We start from the raw sequence: 14,937 nt of genomic DNA on the forward strand, positions 1-14,937 counted from the left end.
GAAAAATGTGGAGTCGCGGGTTGCGGTTTTTTGGGCTTGCTTTTGAAAACGTGGTTGCCTAAAAATAAAAAAAATACGCGACTCGGTTTTTTTACATTTAATTGAACATTAATTCCAGGCATTGTTTGTGAGGTTTTCGAAGCTGTTTGCTTGGTCCTCTCCCTGACTTCCAGATTGCACATAGGCCTACAACGCGCGAACTGATGGGTAGGGAGAGGACGACGCATGTTTCGTCTGAGCCTGTGTGAGCGAATCCAGTGAGACAATGCAGCCTGCTGCGCCGACTATATCCCTCATTCACCTAAGATTTTGCCTATATGGCAGACTGTGATGTGTGTGATAATCAGAGGCGATTTTCGAGACGTTTCATCATCGTGTTGTGCTTCACTGCCAATGATGTCCTTAACTCTGCAATAACTTTGCTTAAACGACTCCAATTTAGTTTGTATGAAATTTCTATCATACTCATCATGAGCGCAGAGTTAATAGAAAATCTGTTTCTGGATGTTTTATTTTTTATTGGTAAAACGCTTCATAGGTTAAATTAACAGCTATTCCGATTTGCGCATAGGCCTATCCTAATCAATCGCCCATATACCATAGCCTAAAATTTTCATTTGAACAACCTGTTGGACTGTCTAACCTATTTATTTCCATGCATGGTCGTTTGCCTACATCGTGACTAGGGTTGGGCGATGTCGCCTAAATTGGCATTTGACGATGTGTACAGTAAAACATCGTGATGGACGATGATATCTTCGGGGGCGGGGGGGGGGGGGGGGGGGTTTCGTGTAGTAAACAGCCTATAGGTATGTCTGTACAGAAATACATTTATAATGTTCTACATAAAAATAAAAAAAATGCTATTATATAGGCTATACGGCCTGATGAAAGTGGACAGCTAAGAGAGACATACTGACCAGGCTACCGAAGTTGTGTGGAAGATCTAATCCAAGAAAATTGTTGTGAAAGACGGATAGACAATCAATCTGAACACTTGCGTGTGCACCAACCAGCGGAATATTACACATTGCCAGACTTCGCTGGACCCAGCAAAAAAGCTACTTAAGACTACTATCGTGGTCAGTCATTTAAAATATTAGTAGGCCTACTATGCAGCATCCCACGTTATCAGGCTACCGTCTATGCTGACTATAAGGGCGGCGGGAAGTGAAAGTAAAGGGCTGCAATCGCGCAGTCCAGGCTATTAGGAGGGCGAAGTAAAAACACTTTTACAAATAACGAATCCCGATTACCACTCCGCTGCTGTCTGGGACTTTTGCTAAATGCATGAAATACAAGCCTTACAGTGAAAGACGGATAGGCTACCTTCTGATCCTATAATTAACGAAAGAAATGGTTTATTTTAACACAGAGAAGAAGGACGCATTTGGCGCTCGCTGTAGCCTCGCAAAAATATTTGAGCGCTAGAATGTCCTAGTCGTAGCCTAACAATAATAAATCTATATTTTCTGCTAAAACATTAGGCTACATATTACGTCCAATGTAGGCTATAGGCCTGCGAGACATGTAGGCTACTAAAGGACAATTAGGCTACACATTCCCGTCACAGTCAGGAATTATTTGAATAAGAGGGTAAGTCTTTTATTTTACAAGACGGTAGACTAATACGTGATAACTGTTTGGCTGACAGCCTTTAAAGTAGGCTCAATTTCATTTTCAGGGAAAGGTTTTTTTATGTTTTAGCCTGTTACAGCAAGAATTAGTGACTGGCATGTGGGGGCGTGGCACCACGATGGTTGCTTTCCATCGTGATGCCTGTCAACCATCACGATGGACGATGATATCGTCCATCGGCACAACCCTAATCGTGACATTAAGCGACAGTAAGGCGAATTCAAAGAATTATGGACTGACGTGCTGTCAAAGGGGCTGCCCTTGCAATTGGCTGTAAATTGCGCACAGCCGGTCAGTCTAAGAATGGCAGCGCGGGCTAATAAGAGTTCTTATAACACATATATGTAGGCACATCCTTGTTCTGCTCTGCGTGGTCTGGAGTTGTTCTCCATCCCGGCAAAAGACGTCATAGTATTCCGACTTTTCCAGGTAAACGAGCTGTCTTGAAATGACATTCTGAAATGCCAGTCGGGCCAAACCTTTGCGCGCATCAACCATGCCAAACGAGCGCCAGCGCTGATGGAACTTTTCTAGCATGATATTTGAGGGTGCCATTTGCAGACTCTTACTTTGCTCAAATTAAGTCACAATAATCAATTTAAGGGTAGGTCTAAGTCAGAACAAGGGTCAGGACAATGCGAGAAAACAGGCGAGACCTGAGAAAATGCGACTCCGTGTTTCACCAGCCTTTCTTGCGCAAAGCTGAATGAAAATTTGCGTAGGCCTATATACTTCCCGTGTAACAGTTTGCACATCTAAAACTATTATTCTTTTTCCAGACTATCGCTACAGCTGTCCATGGCTTTTGCGGCGTTTTGCATTGCTTCACGCTGTTCCCTTGTTGGTTTGGAATTTGGTCACCTGTCTGATCAATGAGTTCAGGTCTATGGCTATTTTCATCATCAGTGTGAACGGAATTATTTTCACAAATGCAGGAGTAGAAAATATCTGTCTTCAATGTAGGTTATACCCTGAATACTCAGCAGATCCTATGGCCATACAGTAAATCCTCAAATTATGGCCGAGATTATATTCTCTATAGCCGGGCCTCTGATAATAGCCAGGGGCATCGTTTATTCGAACAAATAAAGGCCAGGGTAATAATTGCCATGTGGGCTAGGCCTATTGGTCCACTTTTTTATTGTTGATTTTTTTTTTTTATTGTTACGGTTTGATTCATATTCGTAATAAACCACACAGGAAGGAATACACACCTCTCTCTCACACACACGTGTGCGAATGTGTAGCCTATGTTGTTTGCAATGAGTTTAATTTGCAATGAGTTTAATTTAGCCTAATTTTTGGGGGGCAAATGTTTTAATACAAAGTTAAATAAATGATAGTTTTGGCTTTGGAAAGTAATTGTTTCACTCATTATACAAATAGGCGCTGTTAAGGCTGTGACAGGTTAAAGCGGCATTGGGCTTCTTTTGGGCTTCTTTTTGAGGTGAGAGTTGCTAATTTGTCTCGCGGGAGTTGGCAACACTGGACGTTACCTCAACCAGGAGCAACCTAGCGCCGAGCGCAGCGCAGCACATACCGTGTACAATGTGATAGCCCCTTTAGGTGGTTGCCCCCAGCAATATATATATATATATATAAGTATAAGTATAAGTATTTATACTCTTTTGATCCCATGAGAGAAATTTGGTCTCCCATCCGTGAATTAATGAAACACACACAGCACACATTGAGGTGAAGCACACACTAATCCCGGCGCAGTGAGCTGCCTGCAACAACAGCGGCGCTCGGGGAGCAGTGAGGGGTTAGGTGCTCAAGGGCACTTCACCCGTGCCTACTGGTCAGGGTTCAAACCGGCAACCCTCCAGTTACAGGTCCGAAGTGCTAACCAGTAGGCCACGGCTGGCCCAATATGGCTGCCGTGCTCACGAATGCCACCTTATAGAACTCGACGGACAATGCGGTATCTAGCTTTCTAATATCTATGCATGTCCACACACAAACACAAACCTCCCTGCTCCCTTCATCGGCCCCTTCCTCCTCATGAGGGCTGCACTGCTCCCGGGAGCAGGTCCGCTCTGTGGCCCGGCGAGGAGTCGCTGTGCCTGGGGCTCTCCTGCAGGCCCCCCACCATGGAGCCCAGCGTGCCGAAGCTGCCAGCACAGTTCTCCACCTGCACCGACACACACAGCGTGGCCTCGGACCCCGGCTGGGACGGGTGCTGAGAGATGGGCGTCATGTTCTCACTCACGCTCTGGATGGTCAGGCTGGACTGCAAGAAAGAAAGAAAGAAAGAAAGAAATGAGTTGAGAGAGCGAGGGATAGTGAAGAGAGAGAAGTAGAGAAAGAGTAAGAATAATTGAGATATTGAGTGTTAATCATATCTAACAACATTCCAAAACAAAACTGACGCTTAACTTGCTGTACACAGACAGCTGGATGACACTGTAGCATCCCCCATCAGCCAGCTACAGAGGGATCTAACATGATGGCCCTGCAGCGATAGACTCCAACCCTGGTGGCGTGTGTGCAGTCCTACTCACGTTGGCCATGGAGGCGCTGCTCCCCACAGGAGTTCTCTTCTTGCGGGCCAGGTTGGGGTTCCAGTGGCACACCAGGCTGTCGTTCTGCACACTGAAGTTCTTGTGGCCCACCAGCCAGTAGGTGTTCATCTTGCCCTTGCCCTGCGGGAACGCACTGCTCACGTGACCACACACGCCCGCCCACAACACTCCACATTCCACACTAGGCTGCTGTGGAATTTGCTGACAAAGTACCAGCTCCATGGTGCTCGAGAGGAAAATGACTAGCTAAGTACTCAAGACTAGAGAATGTTAAAAGATCTCACTGTCATTAAGGTTAAGTAGTTGGTATAATTATATAGTCGAAAAATGGACAAATAATGACTGTGCAAAGAACACATCCATTATTTCACACCACCCGCCATTTACATAACATACTGTTTCTTCACAGAAATTTACACCACAGAACCACAAATGGACAGTTATTGTAGACTTTTTGAAAAATTGGACCACGTAAGACCACCTGTGGAGTGGTCTTATGTTAATTCTACTTCTCCCTCCTTGTGTCCCCCTCTCTCAGAGGACACTGGAGGTCTAGTGAACTATGCGGTCTTAATAGCGCTAAAATGAAACAATCCCTCATCTCCTCTTAATTAACTGGGTAAATGAAAAGCAGTTGAATAGCTCTCATAGTCACACGCCAAGCTGGTGGAGAGCCAACAGAAGTGCTAACACTGTTAGTCTGCTAGTCCTTTGGCATGCTGGTTGAGTGGACTGCTAATTACTCACCACTTCAAATGACTCCGAGGTTGTGAAACTGGTTTACGTTCTCACTGTGTTCACATTCTCAATGTTTTTTTTTCTCTCCATGAACAAGATTAGAATTGTAACTGTATGTGGTGTGGCCCAAGTCCAGAGTCCCCAATTCCAAGTCAGACAAATTAAGATGAAAAAGGCTGGCTACATGTCATGGTTTTTAGGGCAGACCTGCCAACACACCTACACACACACTCACAAACACATACACAGACACACACACACACACACTCACACACATGCACGCACACGCACATGCACACACACACACACACACACACACACACACACACACCTACACACACACCCACACACACACACATACACCCACACATACACACACACACCCACACACACACATACACACACACACACACACACACACACACACGCACACGCACACGCACACGCACACACACACACACACATACGCACACACACACACACACACACAAATCACCTGTCAGACACCCACCTTGACTTCGATCTCTCCCCTGAGCTGTAGTTCGTAGGCGTTGTCCTTCATCAGGGCCAAATAGGTAGCTGAGCTGGCATGGACCTTCTGGGCTGGAACATCAGCACAACCAACACAACGAACAAACGTCACTAGTGACACCAGTGTGTTATAACACACACTATAAGAAAACCCCTGAGTGGCCTGAGAGTGCACTCTTCATCTCAAAAAACACACTCTCTGAATGTTTTACACCCCTGTGCAAATTACTTCAAACAAAACGTACAGAAGTTGGCAGGGTCAATTTCTCCTGAACACAAAAGAAATTTGTAAGAGGAAACAATAGCCGTGGGCAATATCTCCTCGTGGAGAAGAGGCACTTGTGACACACTTGTTTCAATTAATTTGTACAATCACAAGGTTGTTTACATTTCAGTTACAGTTTTTGCCCATTGCTTGAACACTATAGACACATCCTTAGACCAAGTAACAAAACTTGAAGCTTTTGTTACTATACCCTGAACACAGTGTAACCATACCTTAAACACAGTGTAACCACACCTTAAACACAGTGTATCCATACCTTAAACACAGTGTAACCATACCTTAAACACAGTGTATCCATACCTTAAACACAGTGTAACCACACCTTAAACACAGTGTAACCATACCTTAAACAAAAGCGCTGCTTTGCACTTTAGTTGCAATTCTGCAACACACTTGCACCTTTCTGCAACTTGCTCTTGCACACTACACACTATTTCATACATAAGACACTTCATTCATAAATGAAATCTCATGGGTACCATTGGGACAACACATCTATTCAAATTACAAAACACATTGGGTGATTGAAAACACTTAGACACACATGTGAAAATACTTACTTACAAAACTAAACACCAATCAGCAAGCCACAAATAGGCCTCAGTTGAGCCATTTTGAGAACATTGCAAGCATGGAGGCAGGGAGAGCAAGAGGTAGAGGAAGAGGAAGAGGAAGAGAGAGAGGAGTAGGAGGTGGTGGAAGAGGCTTTGCACGGAACAATATTTCAGATAATATTAGAAAAACTTTGATGGATCATGTGATAAATTATGGCCTGACAATGAAGGAAGCTGGGCAGAATCTACCACATTTAAGCCTGTTTTAAAGTAGTTTTTGTTTTATTTTTGCGTTACTGCATTTACTGTACTGTACTGTAAAGTATAGTACTGTGATGTACAGTAATGAATTGATGTAATTTGTAACCTTTCAGTACTTTCATTTTAGTTTTTTGTCAAAACCTTTGTTGAAAAAAAAAACATAACAAAACCTGTAAGTGTTACATTGAGCTTCACAGAATGCTAACTGATAAACTGAATAAAAGCAGTGAAAATGAAAGACTGCAGTGTTTTAAATGAAGTACACTAGTGTGTTGCTGCTAATCTGAAAGTGTATTCATATGATGCAAGTGTGTATCATTTTGTCATCAGAGTGACATTTTGACAAAGGATTGTTAGGTTTTGATAGCAGTGTTTCAATTCGACATAGATGTGAATGGTTTATTTCCCAGTGTTGTGTCTTGTGTGCTTGTGTGTAAAGTTTTGACACAATGAGCCGAGTTTTGCAAAAAGTGTTCAAGCAATGGGCAAAAACTGTAGTAACATTTCATTTTCAAACATTTAATGACTTTTTTGTTTCATTCATATGGTTGTAATTGAGCTGACATAACAATGGAATAACATTAGTATGATTCAGTATATGAGCATGACCATATAAAAAAAAAAAAATTCTGTCAACAGTTTTGTTTGCTTTATTTTGGTTTAGTCTAACAGGAATAGATCGGTAAGAAAGTGCAGGTTTGGGGTTGGGGCTAGGGAGCAGGTGTGTTAGTTTGTATGTTTCTATGGTGATGTAGTAACTGGAAATATTCATGAAGTCTTAGCCATTGTTCATGTGGATACATGAAAAAAATCCTTTTTCTGTGTGTGTGTGTGTGTGTGTGTGTGTGTGTGTGTGTGTATGTGTGTGTGTGTGTGTTTGTGTGTGCATTTTGAATATTATGCAGTTACTTACGCAGGCTTGTGGACTCCATTCTGGAAGCGGTGTTGACAGTATCTCCAAAAAGACAGTAGCGAGGCATCTTGTAGCCAACAATTCCAGCCACGCATGGCCCTAAGACAGAAACCAGCAACCAATCAGACAGTAGCGAGGTATCTTATAGCCCACAATTCCAGCCACGCACAGCCTTAAGACTGAAACCAGCAACCAATCAAAACAGACAGTAGCGAGGCATCTTATAGCCAACAATTCCAGCCACGCACGACCCTAACACAGAAACAACCAATCAGACAGTAGCGAGGTATCTTATAGCCCACAATTCCAGCCACGCACGGCCTAAAAGGAACCGTATGTAAGAAAAATATTTCAATTAATCATAAAATGGCCCTGATATGTCACTAGACATTAAGAAATCATGTTCATTTCAAATACTTATATCACTGATAACAGTAGTCCGGCCAGGATATTGTCATTTAAAAAGTGAAGTTGCAGCCCTCAACTGATGTTGATGTTGTGTTTTGTCATGTCATGTTGTGTTTTGGCCTGATGCGCCACCCTCCACCTATCTACTAATCACAAAGTCAGTAGTGTTTCGGCATCAGGGTTGGCAACCTCGAGTCAGGGGGGAGGGGGAGGGGATACACCGCTCTTCAGTATTTTGAAAGTGATTGCAGTACCAGTTTTGGCCACAATCTTACATATGGTTCCTTTAAGACTGAAACGAGCAACCAATCAGAAAGTCTCTGGGAATGTTCTCACAGTAACTGTCTCATATTTTGAAATTCTTGAATTCCAAAAAACCTTTTTCCTTTTTTAAGACCGCTGCTGATTAGCTTATTTCTTCAGAGGAGAAGCAGGACTCCACATGGAAGCATATCCCCTGTAATTTTGCACATCTGGGTGTGATAGTCCAAATGATCACTAGGGGGCAGTCTTGCAGCAACAGATGCAGACACAGTGCAGCTTCACTCTCATCAAACAGCTAGTGACCAGTGAGTCTAGAGGCTCTACAACAGGGGTCTCCAACAGGTAGCTCCCCACCTGTTTCTAGTAGCTCCCCACCTGTTTCTAGCTCCCCACCTGTTTCTAAGTAGCTCTCCAAAAGGAAGGAGGAAGATGTTCATACATCTGATAAACCAGTCACTTGGGAAACATCTTTCTCAGCGGTTTTGGGTGGAGAGCAGCTATGTGAATACATGGCATGATGCCATTTTGTCAAAGTAGCTCTCGGAGGAAAATAGGTTGGAGAGCCCTGCTCTACAGCTAGACTCTGAACACTTCAGGGAAAGCCATTAGTCCATTATAAAATAATCTCCTTGTGTTCCATACATACACAAAATTATTCTTAATACCAGAAAAAATATTCTGCTATTAATAACTATACTGTAATACATTGAGTATTATACCAGACAGTTACACCAATATTAGAACATTACAAAGCATTATAAAACAGCAATTAGAAAAGTTGGTCCTATCGCTCTCACACACACACACACACACACACACAGACACCAGGCTTGTGCAAAATTCCAGAATTGAATTGAAACTGGCTCTTAAATTCCAATTCAATTCTTGATTTTCTCTTGCATTTCAATTGAGGTAGCAAACAGGAAGCAGAATTGCAATTCGAATTGTGCACAACCCTGACACACACACACTCAAACATCCTAATAGTCAAACACACAAGCAAGAGAGCGAGACCTACCTGTGTGTATGCCGGCTCGGAGCTGGAGCCGCTGGTTGGGCATGTGCGGGATGGCCACTTGTCTCACGGCCGCCACCAGGTCCAGGGACATCTTGGCAATCTCGTCTGCGTGCTTATCGCCGTTCCTCTCTGGCAGACCGCTCACCACCATATACGCATCTCCGATTGTCTCCACCTGGGCACGGTCCGTCCACATCGGTCATCAGTCAATGAGATAGAGGGGAACATTCCATTCTGACCACTTACAATGTGAAAAAACTATCCGCCAAAAGAAATCGCTGCTGTAGGCTTTCATTTCATTCAGAAATCTTTCCTTTTCCTTAAAACAAATATATAAATGATCAAAGTGTCCCACAAACGACTAATGAGTTTTACTGTTCATTACAGAATTTGCCAACCATATTTTGTCTTCTTAAATCATTTGGTTGAAAAAACTAAACATTTACAAACAAATCTATTCTCTCTCCACTTGCAAATCAGTCACACATACAGTACTCCTGCAGTCTGAGTTTACCTTGTAGACGTCACAGGAGTCTGAGTTTACCTTGTACAGTAGACATCACAGAGGAGTCTGAGTTTACCTTGTAGACATCACAAGAGTCTGAGTTTACCTTGTAGACGTCACAGGAGTCTGAGTTTTCCTTGTAGACGTCACAGAGGAGTCTGAGTTTACCTTGTAGACGTCACAAGAGTCTGAGTTTACCTTGTAGAGTAGACGTCACAGAGGAGTCTAAGTTTACCTTGTAGACATCACAGGAGTCTGAGTTTACCTTGTAGACATCACAGGAGTCTGAGTTTACCTTGTAGACGTCACAGGAGTCTGTTTACCTTGTAGACGTCACAGGAGTCTGAGTTTACCTTGTAGACGTCACAGGAGTCTGTTTACCTTGTAGACGTCACAGGAGTCTGAGTTTACCTTGTAGACGTCACAGGAGTCTGAGTTTACCTTGTAGACGTCACAAGAGTCTGAGTTTACCTTGTAGACGTCACAGGAGTCTGAGTTTACCTTGTAGAGTAGACGTCACAGAGGAGTCTAAGTTTACCTTGTAGACATCACAGGAGTCTGAGTTTACCTTGTAGACATCACAGGAGTCTGAGTTTACCTTGTAGACGTCACAGGAGTCTGTTTACCTTGTAGACGTCACAGGAGTCTGAGTTTACCTTGTAGACGTCACAGGAGTCTGTTTACCTTGTAGACGTCACAGGAGTCTGAGTTTACCTTGTAGACGTCACAGGAGTCTGTTTACCTTGTAGACGTCACAGGAGTCTGTTTACCTTGTAGACGTCATAGGAGTCGATGCGTGTGTCAAAGCACATGTAGAGGTTGTTCAGCATCTCGACCACCTGCAGTGGGCTGCAGGATGCGGATATGGTCGTGAAGCCCACGATGTCAGAGAAGAAGATGGTGACCTAGACGCACGCAAGTGCAATGGTGGCACACATTCAAAAGCTGTAAGCAGTTACATGTAGGACAGTGTTTTTAATTGTTTTATCATCTTAATCATCATCAACATCATCACTGCTGATGATTACGATGAAGAAGAAGATGATTATAACACTGATGATGATGATGATGATGATGAAACCACAACTTAATTCATTCAAAATATTGCATATATATTAATGCAATCACATTTGTGGTTAAGTAAACAAATTAAAAATATATATATAATGTCCGCAACACTGCTTTTGACTCCCATATATTTAATGCACAAAGGGCAACGTTTCGACCCATCTGGGTATTCTTCAGGCAAAATGCTTGTTCCCCAGCAGGGTCGAAATGTTGCCTTTTGTGCATTAAATATATGGGAGTCAAAAGCAGTGTTGCAGACATTATATATTTTTTCATTTGAGTACGTTTTTTTTTCTCCTGCACCTGCCAGAAGGTGGGATGTGCACACAATAACCTTTTGGTTAAGTAAACAAACCTTCCGTATGAAGAGGTAAATAAATTGTACATGCTAGGACTGGGAAACTCTTCTCTTTCTCATGATTTGTGTATTTTTTCGTTGAAGTTGTCATTTCTTATTAATCTGTTTTTCTGTTGAGTCTTGTTACCTAGGTCGCAGCTGTTCAATGCTCTCAAATTAGATGCAAGCAATTTTCTCCCCATATTCTGTTTTTATCTTCTAATGAATATTTAAAACCATAATTGCAGGCAATTACTCCCAACAATAAGAACAAACACAGCTCAAGCATGTGATGCATCTGTGCACAGCTTCTCTCCCAGCAGGCCACAGATTCTGCATTTCAACCGCACAGCCTAAATCCTAGACGTAAAACATTTCACCATTCTTTTTCAGTCTTTTACCTTAGAGGTCACCATCCAAGGTCGTTTTGGATTTTATTCTTCGAGAAACTGGGTGTACTGTATATACAGCTCTGGAAATAAATATGCTGATGTTATCCCTCAGCAACCGTAGGATAACATCAGAAAAATGTGCAGTGGTCTCTTAATTTTTTCCAGAGCTGTATATATACTGTATATATATTTTAAGAATAGTTGTTGCAATGATTTCCAGTGCTTTCCTTTTAACATATCAAAATGACCCTAACTGAGGAGCAGTTGTTGTGGATGTACATGTTTAAAAACCTTTACCCTGCCAAAATAAACCTCAGTGAATTTGCTTTGCAGGTCTGTCTGGAGAGGATCCCATTGATGCCTGTTTCTGAACCTCCCATTTTACATCATATAGGAGCACAATCACCTACAGTGAAATTAAAGTTAAATTGGTGCATTAAACTCTTACCAATAAGTGCAGCAGACACAGCTATCTTGTAAACGAAGAAATCAAACGCAGTTGTTTATTAAATTCCAAAAAAAAATACATGTTCTTGGGTTTTTGGTGATTAGGAAACGGACGTCAATGGGCTCCTTTGGAGAGTGACCTGCAGAGCAAATTCAGATTTGCAGTTAGTCTAGGTTCAGCCAGGCTAGTTTGAGGACCCTTGTGTTCTAGACCCACATTTTTAGACTTTGAACCTAACCAGTGTTTTGGTTCAAATTGGTTTTGGTTTTGGAACTCTGGATCTCCATTTTTACAAGTAACAATATAACTGGTTTTCAGTGGATTTGGAAGAGTTTGATCTGTATCTACATTTTAAAACTTTTCACCTAAAGTTCAGTTGCTTTACAGGAGCCTGTTGTTCTGGATCTACACTGAGAAAAACGTACCCTAACAAGGGGCTCACTGTGTTTCTGAAAGACATTTTGGGGAGTCCGCTGCTGTGGATCTACGTTTTCAAAACGTGAATTTCAGTGGGTAGGAGACTCATTTGCTCTAAAAATCCCCCCTCCTGCTCAAATGTTGAACCAAAGCAGACCACAGTGTATTTTGAGGGACCTGTGGCTCTGTGACCCCCTGCCCTGGTGTGAACCCCTGCCCTGGTGTGACTCACCTGCCCTGGTGTGACCCCCTGCCCTGGTGTGACTCACCTGCCCTGGTGTGACTCACCTGCTCGTAGCTCTCCGCTTCTACGTGCTTCTGCTGCCTGAGCTGCTTGGCCACTGACTTGGGCAGCATCTGGTGGAGCAGGTCCTCAGCCAGCCTCCGCTCCCTCTTCAGGTCCTCTGTGCGCTCGCGGAGGCTGCACGCGTAGTTCTGGATCCACTCGGTCATCTGCTTGAAGGAGAAGAGCACGGCCGGGTAGATGAGGCAGGCCAGGCTCAGCAGGCACAGCTTCAGGCTGAGGCTGGACAGCAGTTCCCGGGACCGGAGCTTCAGTGACGCCCCTGCCGTCCACACCAAGCACTCCTGCGTGTCCCGCAAGGCACCCAGCACCCCTACGAGGGCACCCTCCGAGCTGTTACCGGACAGCAGGTTACCGGAGGCTTCAAGAAGGAAGAGGGAGTCAGGCTCCACGTCCATGCTCTTAGCCCAGCACCCAGCCAGGCTCTCGGACATGAGTTTGGCCATGGCGAGGCTGTTGAGAGTGGACCACCACTTGTGCTGAAACCCAAGCCGGTCATCGATCTGCTGGACATCAAGTAACTGGTGGGTCAGCTCATAAAAGGTCACAAGGAGCCTCAGTGATAAAACTTCTACCCAGTCTGGAGTCAGTTTCAGGAGTCTGATGTCATATTCCGTATTGCCCCAATAATCCAACAACAAGGTTATTGACAGTGTGAAGCTAGATGTTCTAACATCCTTTTCAGTATCTGTTGTGTTGATGAATTGTGAATGAATCCTTTCTAGCTGGGCACAATACACATCTAACTCTGTGCTGCAGCTAGATATTAGGCCAGAAGTGTTTACCTGTACACACATCTGAGTCATCTCACTTGTTAAAATATCCCAAGGGCTGGCACAAACGTTCTGTAACACACACGCATTTCTCATGTTCTGAAGGTCCATCACGAGCCTGAGAGTGGCGTTAGTCCGGCAGGAAGTCAGCTCGCCCAATGTAGTTTCAGTGGCACGCCACACCGCTGTGCGCGCGTTGATGTCCATGGCCACTGCACCAAACAGCGCAAGAAAGGACAGGGCGCACGCAGTGAAGATCCGGCGCACAGTGCGGTTGCGGCCACTCAAGCCAGAGGGAGCGGATATTCTAAGAAGAGGAGATAAAGTCTAAATTATACTTATTTTTTATTACATGTTCTAGACTTCGATCAATTAAATAATTTATTACATCAACCACACCGCTGAAGTGCATCATTTATTGGGCCTTCGGTAGCATATCTAAGTTAACTTAATATTATAGGCTAGCCTAATCCAACATAATTACATAAAAGCCAGTAGTCAATCATTGAAAAATAGCCTTTTAAAACTAAATTGGTCAGTACCCTGTACTTGCAAATTATTTTATCTTATCCTTAGAATACCAACCAATGGTATCCTTTTCTAAAACATATGGCTATAGGGCTATACAACGAGTATGAATAAACCAATATATTCCCCACTTCAGGGGGAATAAATATTAAGAAATATTTAGCCTACCTGCAAATATCACATTCAGTATCTAGGTCCTCTGATGTGTTGGGTGTAAACTTCCTTTTCTTGGGTTGTCTGCTTTTAATTTTAGTGATGGTCCCTTTGAGAGAGGCGGAAGACAAAGTCCCAGATGCGAAACAGTCGCTTTTCATGTGTTCCAATGTTGACATGGAAGTATCCCAGTCTGTCGACAGCCGGTGGGAGCAAAACCGTGAGTTCAGTTCGTATGCGTCTGATCCGCTGCTGAGACTGAATACCTTATCTCGCCACAAACAGTTGCAGTTGGGTCTGCTCAAGACACCTCCTCTACTTGACAGGTTCAATACCATGTGGTGACGCAGGTTTTAACAATGAAGTGAGAATGTAACAGCACGAGGATGCTGAGTAAAAAGAACGGCACATGCGCTCCTTTAGGCCTAACATTCACATCTTACAGTTGAAATACATACACATTTATAGAAATCCCTGAAAATGGCAAACAGGCAAACTGAAAATGAGCAATCCATCCTTTTCCCAAAATAGGATTGGCAATTTTAAAGCAAAGTAAAGCAGCGTAATTTCTGTCGTTAAAGTTACTCGCACCGATTTGCACACTCACGTTTTACATATTTACCCTTCGTTCATCTGGGATCGAATGTTCCTGTAAGACGTTTTAATCATCGGCTTATAGGCCTATGACATTTATAGGTTAATATCCTCTTAGTCAAACCTGGACAGGAAATGCATAGGCTAGAGCAGGTGTCTTGCCATAGAATTGAATGCACTTGGTCAAATGCATGATTGTCAGTGAGTGAGGTCACCGTTTGATCTCTCTGTGTGAAGTAGCCTATTCTACCGTAAATAAGGTTATGTTTTACACATTTGATT

General features: G+C 43.3%; 1 protein-coding gene across 1 annotated transcript; it reads right to left on the reverse strand.

Annotated features, from left to right (window-relative positions):
* Window positions 1-3,640: 3,640 nt before the first annotated feature.
* On the reverse strand, window positions 3,641-13,053 carry LOC143115316 (atrial natriuretic peptide receptor 1). Its single transcript, XM_076277287.1, has 7 exons — window positions 12,592-13,053; window positions 10,412-10,546; window positions 9,137-9,311; window positions 7,447-7,545; window positions 5,413-5,504; window positions 4,143-4,283; window positions 3,641-3,871 (listed from the first exon to the last, which is right to left on the reverse strand). The coding sequence occupies exons 1-7, from the start codon at window positions 13,051-13,053 to the stop codon at window positions 3,641-3,643; spliced, it is 1,335 nt and encodes a 444-aa protein (XP_076133402.1).
* Between the last annotated feature and the right edge of the window lie 1,884 nt (window positions 13,054-14,937).

Source organism: Alosa pseudoharengus, unplaced genomic scaffold (assembly GCF_046254945.1).
Source record: "Alosa pseudoharengus isolate Yale_2024_CS ecotype anadromous, Long Island Sound unplaced genomic scaffold, YU_APseudo_1.1 YU_APseudo_1.1_scf_9, whole genome shotgun sequence".
Taxonomy (NCBI): Eukaryota; Metazoa; Chordata; class Actinopteri; order Clupeiformes; family Clupeidae; genus Alosa; species Alosa pseudoharengus.